This window comes from Phocoena phocoena, chromosome 1 (assembly GCF_963924675.1).
Source record: "Phocoena phocoena chromosome 1, mPhoPho1.1, whole genome shotgun sequence".
In the NCBI taxonomy this organism is placed as follows: domain Eukaryota; kingdom Metazoa; phylum Chordata; class Mammalia; order Artiodactyla; family Phocoenidae; genus Phocoena; species Phocoena phocoena.
The window spans coordinates 182,536,514-182,558,788 of record NC_089219.1 but is presented as its reverse complement, the minus strand read 5'-3'; the positions used below and the strand labels follow the sequence as shown (position 1 = coordinate 182,558,788).

Genomic DNA, 22,275 nt, shown 5'->3' with positions numbered 1-22,275 from the left:
GTTTCAATGAGGCATAAACATTCAAGTTACTGACAAAACCAACATGTTTCATGATCACTCAAAATAGTCTACTTGTCATGGTGCATTGTTTTTTTTTTCTTTTATTAGTAAGTTGCTCTCTCTTTTTAAATTTTTTTTTCTTTTTTAGTATTCAGGAAGTGAAAGCATTTAAGAAAACATTCAAAATTCTGAGAGTACATGTGAGTGAAATATTTACACTATCATTCATAAAAGTTACATCATTTACATAGGGTTCATTTGTATATAATAAAAATTTCATCATAACGAAAATTTTTCTGGAAAGTTATATGCTAATTTGTTTAACATATGCTTTGGATATACAGCTAAATATGAATAGTTAAAAAAATTCTGTCTTCAAATATCCCTTTAACAATTAAAAAACCTCATTCCTAAACATTTGTTTTTCTTTCCACTTGCTCTTTTGTTTGTGATATCATATGTAGTTTGAACTATGCAAAGATTGGATCTTGTCATAGTTCAGAATATATTTGTATACTTTCAATAAATTTGCTCATTGCATAGCAAACATGTAAACTTACAGAGGATCTACAAATTTTACCCTAATTACCTAAAAAAGTTGCTGAAATTTTACATGACAGTATACTGAGGTTTATTTTTGTTGTAATTTGGGTTTTCTTTGTTCTTTTAAAAAATATTTTTAGTCCATGTGTCAAGTGAATACAACTTATAAAAAGTCATGAGACGTCAAAAACCAAGTAAATAATTTTATCCTAGATTACCAGAATTTAACCTCATTATATCATTTGGGCTTCTTCCTAAGTATAACAGGTTGGAAATGTATTGTGCTGTCTTTTAAGACAGTGTTCCAAATTAATTTCAAAAGTGTGTGTTTAACATAAAGTTAACTGTGTTTCCATCAAATAAAATGTTTATTAATGAAAGCTATTTATCATACAAGAAACAGCAAAGATAAGTCATCATACAGAGATGTACACTAGAAGTGACAGATGTAAAAGTGCATGCAGAGATTTCTGTTTAAAAAGGAAGTAATAAACAATAATACTAAAATCACTGGATTTTGATTCCTATACTCTTAAATGAGTGATAGCTTTTCTTTGAATTTACAATTGGAAAATGCCATTAACAGAGAGGACTAATACACATTAGCAAGCAGGTGAAATGAATGTTTTTTGGATTTTATTTTACAACTACCGTGCTTGACAAGTGTGTGGGAATTTTTATTCAATAATTTTCTTCAAATATGGGGTGGGCATATTACTGCCTGGTTGCTCTGATTTATACACGATTTATCTAATTTTGTTTAAAACCATATAATTTTAAGCCTCCATTTGTGTTAGACATCATAAAGAACAGAAGTTTTGTTAACATTCAGTAAATGACATTTAAGTCTCCCGGTCTCTCTCTCTCTCTCTTTCTTTCTCTCTCTCTCTCTCTCTCTCTCTCTCTCTGTCTCTCTTTTTTTGGCTCAATAGATTTTTAAATGTATGATTATCATAACCTAATATTGTCTTTGTCTTCACTGCAGTGGATTTCCGATCAAACTTTTCCCCTTCTTTTAATACTTTAGGGAATTTTCAAACGTCGGGATGTTTGGCTGTAATGCCCCAAGATTTGTTCTCCCTGAAAAAAATCATAGTGACAATTTATTAACTACAGAGCAACTTGGCTTTTAGGGGTCTGCAATTTCTATTTAGATTTACAAATATCCATTTGTGCTCAATAGACCTAACATTAAACTTAATCATATTTAAGGTTTCTTTTCATGCAATTACTTTATCTGCTAATTATCTTTTTTTTAATTCTAAAAATCGGGCTGAGTCAAATCAGTGGGGCATTACTTTTATTGTAGGAAAATATATTTAAAGGTAATTCTAAGTTGAATTACACTACATATGCAATGGTAATTTAAAATGAATCAGAAGTTTGGAAATCTAAAAGCTATTTGTATGTTTGCATATCTAAAATTTTTCATATTACCGTTTTAATAGCTTTTACAAATAGACAATTGAAAACACACTAGTACAGTTAAGCCTTAAGTAAAACTAATGGGAAATAAAACTCCTTAGATTCAAAATCGTTTATTCACACAAATTTAATAGGATATATCACAATTGTTTGGTCCATAAATATTTAGGGGAAATAGTTTCTATACAATGCATTTATCAATAAACAAAGAAACATGGACAATTTTGCTAGACCACTTACTGTACTATAAACACGAAGCTCAATATATAAGATTATTGAATTTATCAACTATATTGGGAAGAGTGCACAACTGCTTTCTATGACATGTTTGTCCCCTCTAACAGGATACACCATAAAAAGAGTTTCAGAAATAAGAGGTAAAACAGTACAAAACTAGTGAGGTGTCAAAAGGGCTTAAAACAGTTAATTTAACAAACAACACATATATCCTGATTTTTCACAAACTTACTTCCAAGTTATCTCATAAGGCACATAGGAGAACTGAGTTATAATTAGTCTACTTAATAAAGTAGATCTATAGTACCATATATTGTTCTGTCAAAGAACAAAATTTATAAGTATCAATATTTTACCTGTAAAAGTGTATTAATAAGATCTCAGCCTTACCAAGGTTGTTTGGTCTGGTTAGTGGTAAATGCCCAAAATGTAATAGAAATATGAAAAGTCAAGATTTAAGCTCCATATAAGATGACAACCACACTTGCTAAATATATAATGGCAATCACACCTTCTTCTGTTACAGTGTTATCTTCCATCATCTTTTTTTAAAAAATAAGCTACTTTCTGTGCTAATTTTCTAAAGACCCTGAGCAAAAGTTACAATAATGCACTTTAATGTGGGCAGTGAACTGTCAATATGTAACCACACATTTATACAGCCAGAAGGACACCTTTAAAATCTATTAAATAGCCACTTCGACCACCAGAGGAGATTTAAGGGGTCCAAAAAGTGGAGAACATGTGCAAAGTTATTCTTAACAATCCACTAAAGCAAGACATATATCTTGACTTCTTTTTTATTTTTATTTTTTTTAGGAAATCCACAATCTAATTGGTATTTAACTACAACAGAAGCATATAGATGAACATTCACCACTGCCCAGACCATTAAGATTTTAGCTTAAATTAAAAGAAAAAAAAATGCTACTGTAAACTAGGAAATATATTCAGATCAGCATCCACAAGGCTTCTGAGTTTATCTACTTTAAAACTAAGAACCTCAAATCTCTACTGTCAGAAATTTTTTTTTCTGAAAAATACATCAACCTGTGTCAAAGTAAAATGAAGCAAAACAAAACCAAAGAATTCTCATTGCTAGCATGTTACTAAGTTGTTTTTTTTAAACATTATTTGTATAGAATGCCAGATACAATATCATGGTACAGCTGAAGCCAATTAAGAGCTATTGATTAAATTATACTGATTTTTTTAACTTCTTAAAAAATTATATTTTGCTTATTTCCATTTTCCCTGGGAAAAAAATAATTTAGAAAGAATGGTTTTATAACTATCATTTTTAGCTTGAGGAGGTTAAAAGTATAGAATTTCAAATTCTGTTTGGAATTTTCATGGATACACAGGAGGTTTAAGTATTTTTCAAATGTTGAAAAGCAATAACTAACTAATAAAGTTTTGTTGGGATGTACACCCTAAGAGAAAAAAAGAGTCACATTCCTGGTTAGATTTCCCACCTAATTAATCCTTAATATTTAGATTTGCTATCCTTAATGCTCTTGTTTAATCATATTCCTCAATTGTAAAAAAAAAAAAAGGAATAATCAAAACATGTTTTTTCCATTTTAAAATTTTAAAAAAGACAATATGAAATTTTCAAAATTCTGTAAGTACACGTACAATTGCAAGATTAAAAAAATAATTTTAATAATTATCTGATTCTTTATTAACCTAATTATATAACCGGGAATATGATTATTTGCCCATCATAATACCACTCTTTTTTTTTTCTTCGAGATTCTGGAAATAAGTAACATACAATTTTAAGAGGCACTTATTAGAATGATTCCCAAACTCCCCTTACCGACTGAAAGATCTAATTAATTTTTTTTAAATCCAAATACACTTTGTAGACAAAAAAAAAATACACTTTGTAAAGGAGACAATACTGTAAACTCATTTGCCAAGTGGCTGCAGAGGCTACACACCAAGCTGTTGTTTTTATTTCCCAAGTATCTTGTGGGTTAGGGAAAAAAAAAAAAAAAGTCTTGTAAATAATAAAATAATCATTAGAATAATAATAAAAAGAAGAGGAAGAATTAAAAAAAAAAAAACACCAATGTTAGAAAAGGTTCGTTAAGGTAGTTTGCGAGGGGCTTCCGGATTCGCGGCTGTCCATGTTAGAGGTCACGGCTGTCACTACAGTGATAGTGGGATTGGTCAGGTCTGTTAAAGTGGTCGCAGTGCCGGGTGGACTGAGCGCGCCGCTGTCTGCTGAGGGCGGGGCCGGAAGCGACGTGCCATCAGCTTTATCAACACCCCCATTCTCCTGCCGCAAAAGGTTCCTTCTGAATTTGGCTCGTGCGTTTTGGAACCAAACCTGCAAACCAATCCCAATGGATTTCTTTACCGATGTTTATTTTTATACTTCTTTTTTTTTCTCTCTCTCTTTCCTTTTTTTCTTCTTTTTTTTTTTTTTTGGATATGTTTCTCTTTTAAATATAATTGTTTATTTTTCTTGGGAAAGCGGGGCCTTTTTTTTTTTTTTTTTTTTTTTTTTTTGCTTTCTTTTAAAACAGAGTAATTCCAGTACGACTATGGACACCCTCTGAGCAGCACGTGTGCCCCCGCCCCAGCATTAACAACTGCCGCTTGGGGGCTACGGATGCTTAAGTGGAGATACCGTGGGGAAATGAAGGCACAGAGATGAAGAGGGGGAAACACACCCTGATTCCTCAACTACTGTCTTTTTGAGAATGAGGGCAGGCGAGGTCAGGGAATGGTTCACAAAGTAAGAATCACTCGCATGAAATGAACATCACTGAAACAGATTTCAGCCTATTCTTGAGTCTGACACATGGCAAGTATTACTTGCATAGGAAAAACCCCGAGGGCCACAGACTTCAAGCAACCGGAAACTGGCGGGTGGAATTTTAAATGCCTGCTATTTGTCACTGAAAAGTGTAAGAGCATCACAGGTGACCCACAGCAACCCACTATCATGTCTCTAGTTACATATTCTTACCATGATGAGTTTAGGAAAGCAGTTGGACAGCAGATCTCACTCCCGGTATTTAGTTGTGAAATACGGTTGGTTAAAATGGGAAAATACTTTCTCCAAGTGGTTGCCGAGACACTAACCATACTTGTGGCTTTTCGGGAGATGACAAAAAGGGTCGTCTTGAATTTGGAAGCTCACAACAGGTAGTGAGGCTGCCAAGAGTGTGCTGAAGTAAGACAGCGCCAGCAGGTCCCCCCGCCAAGTCTGTGTGCTGACCCTAATGTGAACGTTGTCTCCAAAGCCACAGCTTGCGCAGATAACGTCACCCGCGTTTGCAGAGCAGCTAGGCAAGCTGAACTGGCTTTGGTGCACCCGTCTGTCCATCTGCAGGGAGGACGTGGCTGCATCTTAGAAGACCCTGCGTCTCTCTTTGGGCAGTCTCCGGAAAGCCCCTGCAAAATCTCAGTACACTCTCTAGGGAGTCACCTAGAGCAACTGAGGGAGCTACCTGACAGGGTACCTCTCAGTACCCTCTAGGGAGCTAACTAAGTAGACTAATGAAAAGCAGTACAGGAAATAGCCGTATCACTACAAAAACAGGGAAGAGAACTATTTTTACTGCAAGGGGAAGATGTATACACAGCCAATGATGGAGGTTTCTTACCTGCAAAACTCTTTTGGTCAGGCCTGTTTTCTGAGCAAGCTGCTTGAGGTCCTTGGCGTCCGGGTTGTGGTTGATGGCAAAGTAGGATTTCATGGTCCGGAGCTGGTGATGCTTGAAGGAGGTGCGCATGCGCTTGGTCTTCTGCGAGGGCGGGTAAGGCTGCTGATCTCGGTCCAGATGGTCTGCCTCATTCTCGTTACAACCTGTTGCAGTCACAGTGGACAAACAGGGGCTCAGTGGAAAGTCCTGCGTTAGCTGAGAAGATGGCAGGTGGCATGATAATGTCACGACAGGACAACAACGGTGGAAAAAGCTGTCGACCCAGTTATGAGTGGGAGCCAGACAAAAGAAAGAGGTTAATTGCCCACGACCTCCAAACTAGTCTGTTCACGTGGACACACCCGAAGTTTAGGTAGAAGAAAAAGATTAGATAAATCCCCTCTTCGGCTTAATGGTTGCTAGAAAACCTTGAAAAGATGAATAAGCTGTAAGTGTGGGAGGGAGAGAAATATTCTCCAAGAGGGAAAAGGAAAAAACCCTTTTCTACTATATTTATGTGTATCAGCACACCACCACTCCACACACGGTTTTTAGAGACTCCACGTTTTGTCTGTATTTGTGAGATGAGGTGTATTCCCTGAAGGCATGAAAGATACGCGAGTAATTTCAGCTCTCTCACATCTGAAGGTCTGCGAGAGCCCCCCAACGAAGGAAGAATCTGTGTTCCAATTTTTAGCCTTTTCTGCTAATCCTAGAACGTTTCCAGAAAAAGTTAAAAAGTGGCTGGACAAGGGAGAGAAGTTAGAAAATACAAATTTGCAGGATTCTTATGTAACCGTAGGAATATTATTTTTGAGGGCTTTTAGCTATAACTGCTTAGCGTGGGGCTAACCAGGATGAAAATAGTTTTCCCTTGGAGTTATTTTAGTAAATATTTCTGAAAGAGAAGGAGCACAGACTTTTCTTCCCTCGGTTCATGCCTGCAGCGCACCCCACAGCTCCCAGTTCAGAGGCTCTGACGTCCCTCTAGGATCATGGCCCCGTCTGCTCTGGCACGTGGTATGGAGGCGGGTTGAGCTGTGTCCCCGGCTGGCAGGGCAGAAGGAGGGCGGCATCACAGCCCCCCTTGCACAGCTCCCTCAACACTGAGGGCAAAACAATCCAGCCTTTGAAATAAGCCTCAAAGTCCTTATCCTCAGGATGTAAAGATGTGCATTTAAGAGGTCATTTCCAATAACCTACTGGCTCTGCATAAGAAATATGATTACAAAATGAAAACATTTTGCTAAATATTTACTGATTCAGCCAACTTCGCAACTTAAAGGGCATGGCAGGGGTTTTTTTTTTTTTTCCCTTTAAACCTTACTTCAGATGTTTATCTCATATATATTCACATTTTTATAATAGAATATCTAAAGTCAACCTGGTCGTTTCCCTGGGGGAGATGGGGGGGGAGAAGCCTGAATCTTGAAGGAAGTGAGACATCTCTTACTATTACCTCTTTCATTCTGCTTGAGAAAATAGTATTTGCCTGCTATGCTCTGGCTACAATTACTTTTTAAAAAACACTTTTAGTAAATCAGTATATATACAGAAACCCAGTAGCTTTATAGTCATCAACAAATCAGCTGCATCACAAAATCCACTTAAGAAATTCTCCCTAATGTAACAAGACTAGGCATGGACTAATGTCTCCTTTGTTCATATTTCCATGAAATCCATAAAGAGGGCACACTTGGCAAAAGAGCAATTGAGTTCATGGAGAGAAAGGCTCTATCATGTTCACCATCGGGTCCTCTAAGTCATGCACAGGGCCAGGAGCTCAACGAGCATTCGATCAAGATTTTGAATCTTTGTTCATCCATAAAATCACGAGTGACTATAAATGCAAAGTCAAATCAACTTGAAATGGAATGCAAGTTAGATATATACAGCCAAATGTTGAACAGAGGCTCCTTAAACTCCACCAGAAAGGGTAACTTGTACCCAGAAATAAGAGAGAGAATATGCTTTACATTTTATCCTATTGCATCCCCGGGGAGAGATGTCAAGTTCAAATATTCTACAGAATTGCACTTTTGTATCCTCAAATGGATGAAACAGCATCTCATGACCTACTATAAAACTATATTTATCTCCAGTAAACTGAGCTATATTTCACAACCAGATTATAAATGAAGCCACACCAAAACAGTCAAAGAGGCACACCTTAGTCACTGGAGGCTTCTTCAAGTAAGATTTCAATTCTGTCATAGGTGAGTGATGTGTAACCCTTCCTGAATAGCACATTAAATGGAATATGACACTTGAGGTAGAAGACTTAACTTGGTACGTAAGTAATGCCCTTAACCATCCACCCCCACCCAAGTTATTATTTCTTAGAAATGGGTTGGATTCCTATCCTAACTATATACTCATTAGTCTTTAAAGTGAAGTTTATGAAAAAAATTATAGACAGGTTTGATAAAATTGCTTCTCTGAATATGCATTCTATATCCATTATTGCTGATTAAGAACTCAGCAGAGAATTATAGTGTATTAAACACAATTATGGGGCTTGTTTTCACATAGAATACAATTCACTGTGCAAAAAGATTGTTAGCTCTTTATTAAACTGGTATTAATATAAACAGATAAACTGTGTGACCAGTTATATTATGTGAACTAATAGAGCAATCTATGTCATCTACAGAGTAACGCAGTGCATTGGCTTAAATCACTCGTGTTTCACTATGAATGCCTCACATAAACTTGCATTGCGTTTCCCCAGGGTCTACTTTTAAAGCAACAGGGGTTTTCTTCCCCCTGAATTATGAGATGAGATGATAAATCTCTTAAAACTGTCTTAAACATACACCTGTAAGTACACATCTGGCACTATAAAGTTAATAAGAAGATCTAAATATTTTATTCTCCGGTCATTTATGGAATGGTCCCCTATCCTGAAGTGAGTTTCTATTCTGCAGGTGTGTAACCTTCTGAAAACTGATCCCTGGGAGACCACTAGGGGTCAGTGCCAGGCAAATTTAACGACTGCAGGCAGCTTTTGAAGTTTGGAAGCCAATAAAGACCCTAAGGAGGGAGATTCCGCGAAGGGGCAAAAATTTAGTCTCTCAATTAATGTTAAATTACCCAAACAAGAGCTACCTGCCCTAGACTAAATCCTCTTCTCACCCTGGAGGGCTGCATTTCAATCCAGCATCCCAGATAAACTTTCCAGGTCTCTTTCTAAAATATCTGCCTGATATCTGCGCAAAGAGCTACAAACTACATCAGGAAGAGTGTCATGAAAAGGCGTTTGCCTTATGCCGAGCGCTCTCTGATCTTTGCCAAGCTTCCCATCTCTGGGAGTCTGAATCATAAACATATTCTGTGTACATGTGTTTGAAAATATATCAGTGTATAAATTAGATGTGTTTAGTATCAACATTAGTCTTTTCTGAGATTTACACTTAAGCAGAGATGGCTCCAAAGAAAGCTAAAATAATGAGCTAAAACCGCGAGTCCATTTTACTGTCTGCCCTTTAACGTGTTTTTAATGCACTGAAGTGTTTCTTTGGCTAGTCTTATAATAACAAACTGACATTGGATTCATAAACTTTTTTTTAATGGCAGATTGATTTCTGGTCAGGCATCTTTAACCCAATTTCTCTAGATCATTTTCACCTGATCTTAACTATACGCTATTTGCTCGTATCTGGGAAAAGTCCAGAAGGGAGGAGGCGGATGTTAATTGAGAGGCACCGGCTCTGCAGTGGTGTGATCTACAAACTCCCTGGGGTCAGAGAGGCCCCTCCCTTACTTTTCCCTCCTTGATGAACGAGAGCACCAACTTTCTCCATAACCTTGTAGCAGCGCTAATTTGCAAACTAAACGCCTAAGTGGAAAGAGATTTTCGTTCTTTCTAAGAAATAAATGTGTACTCTCTAGTTCTCCTCGGAGAAGCACAATTTTCTTGACCCTAAAGCTCTGTGGATCTTTCTCACATAAAGTAAGATCAAGGCGAAATCAAACGTAGCTAATTAAGTTAAACAAACAAGCGAAAGCCCAGGCTTTTGCCACCTTTGTCTCGAAATCTCCTCCCCACACTTCTGGACCTTCTCTGGGCTGAGGGCTTCCCTGTCTCCAAAAGCCTGGCTAGTTTCTCTCTCTCTCTCTGTGTCAATCTCTCTCACTCTAATTAGGGCGTTAGGGCCTTGGTCTGTGGCTGGAGATTCCGATGTCATCTTCTATTAACAGAGAACAGTTAGTGCCCTGCCCAGCCTGCCCCGGGGACCACGCATCAAAGGAGCCCAAGTAAGCGCGCTGGGCACCGTGGCCCCAAACCAGAGCCCCGGCCTCGGGCACAGCAAGGGCAGTGCGCAGCCCTGACCTCCGGCGGGGTGTTGGCAAAACCCGGGGGTGCGCCCGCTGCGTGACACCAACCCAGCCGGTCAGGGTCTCAGCCGGCAGCCGGCCCTCCGCCTCTGCCCAGTGACCCGGGCTTGAACCCCCTGGGACCAGTACAGTCACGCTGGGTCCCCGCTCCTTGGGATACCACCCGCTGCGCCTCTTCTGTGAAAACCTCCCTAGAACCAGGAGGAAGCCGAGGAGAGAGCTGGGCAGAGCCCACTCAGCCTGCGGGGACCCTGAAAGCTGTGGGCCCGAGCAGGACTCCAGATTCCTCTAGCACACACTGGCTGTGTGACCCTAGGCAAGTCACTTATCTGACGGGACAGTGTCCCTTTACCATTGAGCCACAGTGGCTCACACACCACACCAGGCACGTGGGAACTGGAAGAGAAAAACAGGCAAGATCCGTGCTCTGGGCGCCCACCGTTTGGCTGGTATCTGGGTGCTCGTGGTAACAGACAGGGGTTGCCACCATGAGGTCCCCAAGGTCCTTCCCAATAGAATGGACTCCCCTGGCCTGAGTCTCCTGCCTGCTGAGGTTTCCATCTGGGGCCAGGCCAGGGGACAGGGCATCAGAGCAGCTAAACCAACCCTTAGGTTGCCCCAGAGTTATCCTAGGGCTTTCTGGAACCTCTTTTCCAGTGGCTGGGACTCACTGGAAGAGCTTCCATCCCTCTTGGAGTTAGACTGTGGTCCTCAGGGCCTGTCACCATCCTCACCTGGGGGATGGCAGGTGAGGGTGGGCTACCAACAATGAGAAACCAGTGAATGAGAGAGATTGATGAATGATAACGTGTGCGCCTCCCAAAGCAAGGAGGAAAGCGTGCTCTCTGGCCTGTTGCCTGCATTTTGTTTTGAATTAAGAGAGAAAGCTGGAGGAGGACAGAAGAGCAGCCTGTGACACCACTAAGCCTCCTCAGAGGGCCTGACCTGGAGGTTCTTCCAGTCTTCAGGGCGGTCTGGGTGTCTGGATGGTTTATCCCACAGGGAAGGAGCTGGCTGGATGGGTCCCCTGACCCAGGGAAGGAGCAGGCCAGCTCAGCTGTGGAGAGTGACTCCCGCCCCTACAGCTGCTTTTCACCAAGATCAGGGATTTGGTTTTTCAACACTCTTGCCAACTGTTTCCCTGATTAACTCTGGGCTGGTGACCACAGCCTCTGCCCTTTCTAGACAGGCTGGGGTTGGGCTCTAAAGACTTCTTTTTTTTTTTTTCCTTTTTTCTTTTTTAGTATTTAGGGAAACCTCCTCCAGGATCTATAATTTGGCCTCCACTCAGGAATTGCCCTGGGGCTGTTTTGCTCCAACTGGGAGCCAGAAACTAATGGGCTCATTAACTAATGGGCAACAAGGATTTGGCTTGGCCTGTTTGGGGGAAGTCATTGCAGCCTTATGAATGTGTTTTCTGCCCCAAACTACAGAAAGGTCTCTCTCACCTGTTCTCCCTCTCCCCTCCCCCTCTTCTCTCCCTCTTTCCCTCTCTCCACCTCTCCCTTCTTTCTGAGTGAAAGGGAGCTGTAGTGAGAAAAGGGTCGTGCTAAGGAAAGTACCGTCTTGCAGCCAGGTCTCGGACGGGAAGGAGCTGGATAGAATTCTCCTCTGCGCAGAGGAGGTTAGGGCTACAGGGGCACTGGGGAGGGGCTGGGCGCCCACCTGAGTTGTAACTGACGATGTCCACCCCCAGCGCGGGGCTCTTCCGCTTCCGGGGTCGCCCCTTCTGCACGGTGCCAGCGCCGTTGAAGTAAGGCAGGGCCAAGCCGCCGCTCTTGGCCGCCAGCTCGGTGTAGCTCAGCTGAGGTGGATACTCCCCTTGCAAGAGGGTCTCGAAGTGGGCGCGACAGTACACCAGGCTGTCCTTCATGCCAAAATGATCGCCCGTGGTCAGGGTCTTGTTGCAGGTGGAGCAGGTGAAACAGCTCAGGTGGTAGACGGAGTCTCGGGCGCGCATGACCATCTCGGAGGCGGAGATGCCAAGGTGGCAGCGGGCACATCTCTGCACAGAGAACCTTCTGGAAGGAAACAGTCGAGTCAGGGCGCTGGTGGAGGCAAAGGCAGGGCCACCTCCCACTGTGACACCTGGGGCATGGTCAGCAGTGGCCCAAGACTGAGACCTGGGAGGGGTCCGGGAGGGGAGGACCCACGCCCACTTGGACATTAATTTTATTTGCTCATTAACCTGCTCTGGTGAACAAGACAAAGAACCCTTGCATTAAATTCAGAAGAATCGGGTAACTGATCCTCCGTTTTCTTCTCTGTAAAGTGAAAATTTTAAAAAGCAAAAACAAAACCAAAAACAAACCCTGCACTGGCTAACTCACAACACTATGTTAAGAATATTACATTGTGATGTCAAGTGAAAACGTTTCCTCGATTACAAAACATACAAACGAAGGGTGTTACTATTTATGGAAGCGTGAGCGTGCCTGAAAGCATTCAGACACGGCCCTGGAAGAAAAAGGACAGTTTTGCAGAGGGAAGCTAATTCTTTTTTAACCACTTTTCTCGCCTCAGCCGAGAGCGGAGTCGAGTCCCTGCATAACACTCGCGTCCCCAGTCCAAAAGCAGACCTGGGAAGAATCAATAAACAAGCTGCCGGCGACTTGACTCTCCGGCGTCTCTCGAGGCTGGCGGGCAGGTTCCAACCAGCGGGAACGGCATCTCGGAACTGAGAGGCCTGGGTTTCGGCGACAGCGATCACTCCTTTTCATGGTCCTTTACGTGAGTTCCCGCCCCCGCCCCCGGCGAACACCTGCCACCAGTTGCTGCTGCCCCGGCCACCAGTTGAGTTCCAAGGCACGGGCCTTGCTTAGTTCGTAGTAAACGGAAAAAAAAAAAAAACCGTTCTCGTCTCGGTGGACCGAGAAACGTTCATTTACCCTTCCGAGATTTGCCCAATCCCCTCGGCCGAGCTGCCAAGCGCCCCCTGAGCGGGATAGTCGCTGATCAAGCTCTGGACCTTGGGTGCCCCGGTCCGCGCGCATCTTCCCCGCGCGTCCGGCGGGGATGGGGATGCTGCAGCTTGAAGGCGCACGCGGTGGGCTTCTCTGGTCTGGGGACTGGTAAGAGTACCCCCAAGGGACCAAAGGCTGGGGACAGGGAGGGGACTCCGGGGCTCGGGCAGGTGACCCCTCCAGGTGTGCCAGGGGGTAAGGGATAGGGGTGGGAATACCTGTAGTAGTCCTCCTTGCAGTAAATGCTACCGTCCTTGGCGAAGCAGGTGAGCTCGGACTCGAGGGCCAGCTTACATTCACAGCATTTCAGGCACCTCAGGTGCCACTGCTTGTCCACGGCCAGCAGGTAGTACCTGTCGGCTATCTTGCCCCCGCAGCCGGCGCACAGGGCGGGCTTCTCAGGGCTCAACGGAGGCATCCCCTGCAAGGAAGCGCGCGCGGCGTCAGGAGGGTGCGCGGGGCCGCCCCACGCGGGTACCCTTCGCGGCGCCAGCCCTCGGCCTCGGCGAGCGCCGCAAGGTCAGGGGCTCCTGCGCAAAGGCAAACGTCAGAGGAACATTTGCAGTTTTTCCCTCTGCGACTCGCACGCTTTCTACTGCGTCCGCCTGAACGCGGCGTCCGCGTCCTTCCCGGACTTAACCTAAAAACACGCGCCGGCCACCTAGAGCCTGTTTCGAAAGGGCTAGGAGCGCACGGACTATAGTGTGGTGGATGTTTCCAAACTCGAATAATTAAAAGTTAAAAATTGTGGGTTCCGGTGCGCACGAAATAAAACAACGGAAATTGTTATTGGAGAATGGAAAGGCGATCTGAACAAGCACATACTGTTTTTTCAACAAATACTATTACATTGCTATTTCTCTAAGTCCTTATAAGCAACGTTGAAATTAAAAGGAAGGGAGAGGTTTTTATACTGGTGCTCATAATTTGGTCGACATTGTTTTGATCGGGATGTATTTGACAGATCTTGCTGTTCTCCAATCTTAAGGGTTATTAGTCCTTCCCCTAGTAAGGGTGTACCGTGCCTGTTCCCGGGGAGGGTCCGTTATCCCCTCTGCACGGGCCCTCTTTCCCTGGCATCAACATACCCAGGAGATCTTTGTCCTGAAAATCTTTTTAATGCCCAAATTAAGCTTCCCGCCTGCGTCCCCACGACACAGCAAGGATGGGGACACCTCGCCTTAACAAGCGCAGCCCCGCTGTGAAATTCGGGTTTGGATTACTGCTTTTTGCTTTTAAACAGGGTAGCCACAAAAGGGGGAAAAATAGAAGTTAACCGCTGTACATTTCCCTCAGGACTAGCAGAAATGGGTTGGACTTCCCCCGCGAAACTCTGGCAGGCCTGGAAAAGTAAAGTTTCGCCCTTTATTCAGACAAGGGCCTGCACTGAATTCATTTTGCAAATGTAGAAACATCCACCAACGCGGCTACTTGGTGGACCCAAAATACCGCTGACCCACCCAGGGCAGTCTACCGACTTAGTTTGAGCCACAATTCCCGGTGTGATGCCTGAGGACCTACACAGCTATGTTCGGCTGAAATCATTTCCGGAGACTTTCGTAGTTTCCCTCCTCCGGCTCGTAAGTGGGAAAGGCGAGCACATAGATTATTCATTGGTTTTCTTTATTGAGCTGGCATGACTTTTATCCTACGTATGTAATCGACAGAGGTGGTCTATCACAGCGTTTAAGGGTTGGAAAGTTCTCGCTCTTGGGCAAGGTGCCCCACTCCTCCGGATTTTCTATTAGAGTCCCCTGCACACCATACCCGCCCGGCCTGAGAGCTGAGCGCAGTCCTGTCTCACTCAAAGGGCCCAGATGAGCTGCTAGAGACCCCGAAACTCGCGGGGTTTGAAGGTTCCACGTTCCGAGCATCCGGAGAGCTGGAGGGAGCCCAGTCGCATTCTAGTCCGCGCCAAATGTCCGGTCACCAGACCCAGGGACTAGAGTCACCAGGCTTCAGCTCGGCCCGGACGATCGGCCGCGCGCCGGCAGCCCGTGGCCCGCACCAGCTCGCCCTCCAGCCGCCGATCCTCGCCGGGGAGGGGCCCGGGAATCTGAGGTCCGGAGGAGAGGAAGTCCCCATCCTCTCGCGCCCGGTTCTCCCTGCTTTCCCGGGACCAGCTGAGGCAGAGGGGAGCGAGCTCGGGGTGTCAGAAGCGTAGACAATTCAAATCGGAAAAGAGCCCTTTCTTACCCTGCAGCCAGGCGGACCAGAGATAAGCCACCCGCCAACCTGGAGCGGACGCCCCCACGAGCCGCCATCCTCGCCGGGGAGGCTCGGCTCGGCTGCCCCGCGCGCGCACGGGCGCCCGGCTCCCGCCGGCGCCGGCCCTTCCTTACCGCGTCGCGGCCGTTGAGCTGGGCGCCTTTGGCCAGGCGGGCCTCGGTCTTGGATCTGCGCTCCATCTCCTCCATGATGCCTTGGATGTGGCCTCCGGAGATCCCGTGGAAGAGCATGGCTGGGGGGCGGAAAGGACACGAGTTGTCTTCTGCTCGGCACCCCACTATTTCCATATACACACGCCCGTGGCTCTCAGCTCATCCGAGGGAAGGAGAAGCAGGGACCGCAGAGGCGGCGCGATGGGGGGCTGCGGAGACGCTCGGGGACAGAGGGCGAGGGGGCGAGAGGGAAGAAGAAAGAAAGAGGCAGACGGAGTGGAAATTGGTCTGCTCGGAAAGGAAAAAAGAAGAAGGGGGGAGAAAAAGCCCCAGCGGCTCCCTGAAGGAGATGTGCGGAAAACAAACAAACACGGGCGGAGGGGAAAGGAGGCGAAGGCTAGAGAATCCTACTGCTCTGAGAGATCGAGTTACTAATGGGAAACAACTGCAGCGGGGGGAGGAAAACAAAATCTGGTGAAGAAAGAAAATAGTTTTGAACACAAAGAAAGAAAAAGAAGTGCTATTTTCAGCGGTCCCTGGCTGCTTGCAAGTTCCCAGTGCCTGTAGGTTGGGTTGGGGACTGCTCCTGCCGCCGGAGCTGTGTCCAATTTGTTAAGAGACTAAAGCCAGCCCATTTTTGATAATTTAGTAGGAGGAGTTCTCTCCCCGGAGCTGCCACGGATTTTTATTCAGACAACAAAGACCTGTCATACTCCTCTCAACCCCCTGGTGATGGGCAAGTGGGGACAAACATGGGGGGGGTAGGGGGGAGGCAGTAGGAGGGGGCATTTACTTCCCCCCAACACACACACACACACACACACACACACACACACACACACACACACACCCTTCCAAGAGTTCCCAGCAATCACGTTTTAAAGGGAAAAAGGAGCCCTTATTGTCCCCGCCCTGGCGCAGAAGGCAGAAAGCCGGCCTGTTTGGTCCAAGTTCAAGATCAGACCCCGGCTCAAGATATGCAGAATGTCAGCTCCCACCTTTAGGCTTCCTCCTTGTGGACTTTCTGGTCCCCAGCTTATGGGAACCCCAAATAAGTAAATATTGAACAGACATTCCTGTCCTCCCCATCCCCTCTTCCTCAATTCACTTTTTAAAAGTAAGTTGCTTCACCTGCCCAAGGGCTCCCGACCCCAGCAGGCACTGAAGCAACCCCCAAAGCGAAAAGGAGCTAGAAGAGCCTATGTATCTGGAGTTTACTTCTGGCAAAAAGATTCTTCTTTGACAAATCAGTGTAGGGGAAAGGCCGTGGGCTTGGAGACGTGATGTGTAACTGAACCGTGACCACAGGGGAATGTAGTCTCTCACCCAGTTCAGGTTTGGAGGGAAACCGATGGCGAGTCCCGTGTCCCGTATGAAACTTGTCAATGTGGGCAGCAACTCGGGGACTCGCGCGAACTTGGCGCCGCCCCCCGGGACCGGGCGCGCGTCCCACTGCCCCGGCTGGACTGGGGGCTTGTAAATCTGGACGCGCCACACATTCAGGAGGATGTGAAGGGGGCTTCTCGCCGTGGAGGAGGGGAAGGTGAGAGCCGACAAGCAGAATGGCAGCCCCGCGCCTCACAAGAGGCAGGATTGTTCTGTCTCCCTCTGTTCCCGTGAGCGGCGGCCCCTCCTCGGCCCTATTAAAAAGTGTCCACAATACTCTGATATTGTCGATTCATTCAAACCACCAGAAGCCCCCTAGGGGCCCGAAGCGGAGAGCGGGGGCGGCAGGAACCGACCCAGCTCCGTCCGAGCCGAGAGGAGGAAGCCCCGGCTGCGCTCTGCTCTGCGCCGTCCTCCCTCTGGCCGCCTGTTTCCCACCGCGTCCCGTCGGCTTTCCCGGGACCGCCCGTTTCTCCCCGGCACGTCCCGGACACCTGGAGGAGTTCCCTGGTGGCGCACTCGCTTCCCTCGGGAGGAGCCCGACATGGAACGGTGGCCAAATCTAGAAAGATAGAGGGAGAGAGGGAAGAAGAGAGGGAGGGAGGAGGGAAGGAAAGAAGGAAGGGAGGGAGGGAAGGAGGGAGAAAGGAAGAGCATGGGGGAGGAAGGAAATGAGAGAGGGAGTAGAAAGGAAAGGAAGGAAGAGAAGAATGGTGCAGATCCTGACTTCCTGCCCCAAAGCATCACCTTCTGAAGCTGCTGGAGTCACCTGTACCACTAAACCCAAGACTCCACTGCTTCCCCCTTACTCTTTTCTCTGGGTCAAAAATAATGTTATTTGCAGACTGGACGCTGTTACGGTCCTCCGGGTGCCAGAATACAGCTCATAAAACACAATTTCACACAGAAATGAAGCCAATCAAGTGAACTAAGCTGGAGACCTCCCCTCACTTTGGCAGCCCTACTGGACAGCAGGGCTGCTATTTACTGTAAGTAATGTAATTAGCCCCTTTGGATGGAAATCAATGAGCTTTTCAAACCCACGTGCACAAACGCTGAGGCTGGGGGCAGCAGCTCTTTCAGAGACAGCAGGTCCTCTCACAAAGGGGCAGACTGCCTTCCCACAAGGCGGTGACTGGGACTGGGGAGGGGGGGTAGGAAGAGGAGGGGTCTTTGAGAAGAACATCAGTCAATTAACCCAAGGAGGCTCCAAGGAAAAAGTAAATATGGGACCTCAATCCAGGGACCCGCTTTGTCTAGTTTCTAGGCTAACTCCCCCTGCCGCCGCCCCCCCCTCCATGTGGATGTTCAGAAGTGGGTTTGGCTATTGTTGGATTTCGGTCCTGCTCAGCAAAAACAACAAAGAACCCAAGAACACCACTGCCTCCTTGCAAGGGCTGAAACTTCGGAGACTTCATTAAGTGAGAGCTTAACAAACAACTCCAGGAAAAAGCCAGAACTTTGTGAAGTCTCCAGGGAAGCCAGGCACAGAAGTCCTGTGAGCCCACCAATCCTTCGGTCCTTCCTTCAGCCGCTGCACACAGATTTGTTCATTGTGAATCGGGTACAGGCAGGGCAGAGGACCTCCTGCCATCAGCTTCCAGGTTGGAGCCCAGCTATCCCTGCTTTTTCTTATAAAACTCGGGTTGCAAGTTCCTGTGCTGGGTGGGATTTGCTACTTCCCATAAAGATGAGAACTGCTAGGATTCTTCCTTCTCAGCCAGTGCAGGAAGATTGCAGAGAGCTAGGGGTGGGGCAGGGGGGGCTGCTGGAGTTCGGGAGGTCCTCCTTAGTTCTGGGGAGATCGGAAATCGCTCCCCGTCGTTCCAGCCCTGTCTCCTCTCACAGTTCCTGAAAAAGGAAGCCCATGGGAGCGGAGGATATTTTCTCCAAGAACTGGGCACGTGACCTGGGACGTCCTAACCTTTTTGTCTTGCAGCCTCGGGGAGATGGCCTAAGAGTGTCCCCCAGCCCACCACTCTCAAAGCACTTTAAGAAGAGCATCTTGGTGGCTCTGCCTTCTTTCCTGTCTCCAGAAGAGCTGCTGGGGCCCGGGGCCCGCCGAATGACCCTCAAGTGCTCCGCACCCGCCAGTTCCTGGGGCTGAGTCCCCGCATCTCTCAATGGGACAGGTGCAGGGACCCCTACCCCCGCGGTCCAGAGGGGCATCTCGAGTCTCCCCTCTAAACTCAAAGCTGTATTTGGAGCAGGGCAGCAGAACCTTGGCCAGGGGCTGCCCTCCATCACGACGGAGCCCCCTTCGTCCGCTCTTGCCTTTCTGCTCCACCAGCCACCCAGCCGCTTACAGCGGCCGCTTTGAGGAAAGCGGGCGGCTAGGATCGGGGGCAGAGGAGTCGGGATTGAGGGTCAGGGCCTCGGAATCTCCGCTAGGGCGGCAGCCTGGTCCCGGGTTCCCACTCCCTCCCCAGAGGGATGGAGAGGGAAGCAAAGGGAACTCGCGGCTTGATCAAGCGGCAACGGAGGTTTTAGGGTCCCAAGGGGAAACCCTGCCTCGACTGAGAGAATAAGCGACTCAAGGTCTCTTCAGACCTGAATTTTGGAGGCCAAGATCCTGTGCCCCGAGTTTGCCCTTAAAAGGGCAGAGGTCGCCTTTCCTCCTGACCCAATTAAGCTAGTTGAGGCGCCTCCTTGGTCTGAAAGGTGCAGCTCTTGGAGCGGTGTCCGTCTTTGGGCGCCGTCCTGAGCATCCCAGGGTCCGGGAGAGTCGGCGCCGTCCTGGGGCTTGGAGCCGCGCAACCAGCCCTGGATGCCTCGGGGTCTGCGCTGGGCGGGAGGCCAGAGCATAGCGCGGAGGCAAGCCGGCCCTTCTCCGTCCGTGGGCGCAGGGAAACTCTGTGTACACCGAGGGTGGCCGATCCAGACTGGCGCCGCCGCCAGGGCGCCCCTCGGATTCAGTCCTACTAGGAGGGCGGCCTCCCCCCAGCCGGGATGGGAACGGGCTGAGCGGCGCCGGGGTGCGCGAGCTCCAGCGCGAGGAGAGGGAGCCCCGCGGGCGGGCCGCTGCACACCTCAGCCGGGAGCCCGTTCCGCGCGGCCGGCGCGCCGGGCCCTGCCCTCGGGTGCGCCCTGTGTCCACGCATCCCCCTAGCCCCGCGAGGCCTCCGGCCCGCTGCGCGCTCCCTTCAAACCTCTGCCTCCAACGCCCCTGGGTTCTTCTCCAAGGGACGGCCGGCCGGTGGCGGAGACCGCGCTTCTAAAATCTGAAGGTCTTTTACCTGGGGTTTGCCGCGCGGCGGGCCCGCAGCAGCCGCAGGAATAAAGGGAGCCTCCCCCCGCCCCTCGCCACCCCCGCGTCCACGGAGATCGCCCGCAGAAACGGCTACGCGCGGGTCAGGTTGAGCCAACAGTGGGGGTGAAACCAGTTTCCAGTTAAGCCCTAATGGGTGAGAAGCGACGTCTTCCTGCCCGCGTCCCCGCCCCATCCCTTCCAGTGAGGAGACGCCCCCAGCAGCTCCGCGAAGGACCCGGAGCGCATCCCTCGCGCCCGGACACCTCGCGGCTTAGTGGCACCGTGACCTCCGCCCCCAGCGCCTCGCCCTGAGTAACTCAGACCTTCGAGAGAAAGGCAAGAGGAGGGGAACGCGGATTTCAGGAATGCTGTCAGGAGACTCGGAACGAGACCATGTATCTTAGAGCCCACGGTTCGCGGTTTAATTTCTAAGACAAACACAAACCCCTCTTCTTCCCACCCGGTGAAGGCGTGCACACGCGCGTGCACACACACATTCACACACCCGCACAATATATGCTCCGGCCTAAGAGAAAAGGCAAGAGAAAGAGCCTGGCGTGTAACTCACCTGCCTCTAGAGTGGTGCCGTTCAGCATTCTGAGAGCTGGCGTGGATCACTCAGCGATGGTGTCTGCACAGCGGAGAAACGAGCGCATCAGCTCCGAGGTGCGGCCCGGGGCCCCGAGCGCCTCCCACCCCCGGGGGGCGCGTCCCATCTGCTCCTCCCGCCGCGGCCTCGGGCACCGAGAGGCCTCGAGGGAAGCCGGGCAGCCTCCGGTAGGTGCCCGGGGCGCTCCCGGGAGCCGGGCGGTCGGGCTCACGCCGAGGGCGGAAAACTGCTCCGGACAGACAACCCCCATCGGGATCTTACCTTGAGGTCCAGACGTTCCCGCCCAAGAACCCGGTCCTCGGCGAGGGAGGGCGGGAGGCGGCGGCCAGAGGTGCGAGCCAGTCCCCAGATCTCGCCAAGGGGTCCTCTGTTAATCCAAATAAATAAGTCAACCGGTGGCTGGGTGGGTGGATGGTTCTCTCTCTCTCTCTCTCTCTCTCTCTCTCTCTCTCTCTCTCTCTCCCCCCCTCTCTTTCTCCCCCGCCGTCGGAATTGACCCGAATCCCTCACCTCTGACCCGCAGCTCCCTCCACCTGTCTTTTATTTTCTATTTATGCTTCCAGACCGGGAAGAGGAGGAGAAAGGGGTGGGCAGAGGACACAGACGCGGACCAGTGCAGGGAGACAAGCTCCGAGGCCGCGTTCAGCCCCTTCCAGCCTCTCAGTAATCAGGGAAGGTGTTAATGGAGGACTCGGCCGTTTGGGAACCTCATAAAGCCGAGAGCATCTTGAGCCTTGGGCGCAGCGGGAGGGCTGGAGTCCCGCGGCGCGCCCTGGGCTCCCGGGTCTCCATCCGGCCTTGGCCTTCCAGGTGCTGCTACCTCAAAGATGCTGCTGCCAGCTGGTGCCTGCATAGACGGTGAGCGGGCGGTAGCTCCTGCAGGGAGCTGGGCTAAGCCACTGATTGCTCACCCGTCACCTCCCCGCCTTTCCCTCGCCGTCCTCCCTTTCCTCTCTGCGCTCCCGGGCTTGGCTCCAGCAACCCAGCACTTTGGGGTGCGTTCTGCGCTCGAGGGTGGCGTTCTCGGCCGGGTCAGCGCGAGGGCCCGAGGTATCTCTGCAGCCCGGCTCTGGCTAGGAGGCGGGGATGGAGATCCAGCCGGGATAAAACTAACTCAAACCCTGGGAAACGAGAGTTCGCGGGGGCACAGACAGACTCCCGCACCTGGATGGGACGGGGGCCCGGTTACCTGGTCTCGGCTTCTCGAGGGGCTGCGTCGCCCCAGCAACCAGGGGCGCAGTCAGGCCGCGGGGAACGGAGAGAGAACCGGGAAGCCTGGCCTCTGGCCAATTATTTACCTACTCGCCCACCCGGTGCGCCCCTCGCGCTCAGAGATGGGGGCGGGGGGATCTCTGGGAGGCTCCAGCGCGGATGCGGAAAGGGTGTGAGCAGTGAGACTAGCCGCTCCACGGTGCGGGTCCGGGTGGGGCTGCCGCGTTCCCTTCCTGCCCCTCCACCCCTGGGCTGCAGCAGGGGCTCC

The 22,275-nt window shown here is 48.9% G+C and overlaps 1 protein-coding gene across 5 annotated transcripts; it reads right to left on the bottom strand.

Annotated features, from left to right (window-relative positions):
* Window positions 1–1,566: 1,566 nt before the first annotated feature.
* LHX9 (LIM homeobox 9) lies at window positions 1,567–21,149 on the bottom strand. 5 transcript variants are annotated; one of them, XM_065875145.1, is made up of 7 exons: window positions 21,057–21,149; window positions 20,754–20,816; window positions 15,511–15,629; window positions 13,387–13,589; window positions 11,871–12,226; window positions 5,829–6,031; window positions 3,673–4,543 (listed from the first exon to the last, which is right to left on the bottom strand). In XM_065875145.1, the coding sequence occupies exons 2-7, from the start codon at window positions 20,779–20,781 to the stop codon at window positions 4,286–4,288; spliced, it is 1,167 nt and encodes a 388-aa protein (XP_065731217.1). In that variant the 5' UTR covers window positions 20,782–20,816; window positions 21,057–21,149; the 3' UTR covers window positions 3,673–4,285. The 5 variants fall into 5 exon arrangements, with proteins under 5 accessions (XP_065731240.1, XP_065731232.1, XP_065731217.1 ...); XM_065875168.1 differs by lacking the exons at window positions 3,673–4,543; window positions 21,057–21,149 and adding an exon at window positions 1,567–1,623 and having other exon boundaries at window positions 20,754–20,781; XM_065875151.1 differs by lacking the exons at window positions 20,754–20,816; window positions 21,057–21,149 and adding an exon at window positions 16,658–16,717 and having other exon boundaries at window positions 3,958–4,543.
* Between the last annotated feature and the right edge of the window lie 1,126 nt (window positions 21,150–22,275).

What these genes read in the sequence shown, in the direction of transcription:
- LHX9 (XM_065875138.1), bottom strand. Translation starts at nt 15,684, where the DNA reads ATGGAAATAGTGGGGTGCCGAGCAGAAGACAACTCGTGTCCTTTCCGC. An exon ending in AGCTCAACGGCCGCGACGCG is followed by an intron (nt 13,590 to 15,510) that starts GTAAGGAAGGGC and finishes GCTTCCTTGCAG; the next exon opens with GGGATGCCTCCGTTGAGCCC. An exon ending in TGACCAAAAGAGTTTTGCAG is followed by an intron (nt 4,544 to 5,828) that starts GTAAGAAACCTC and finishes ATTGGTTTGCAG; the next exon opens with GTTTGGTTCCAAAACGCACG.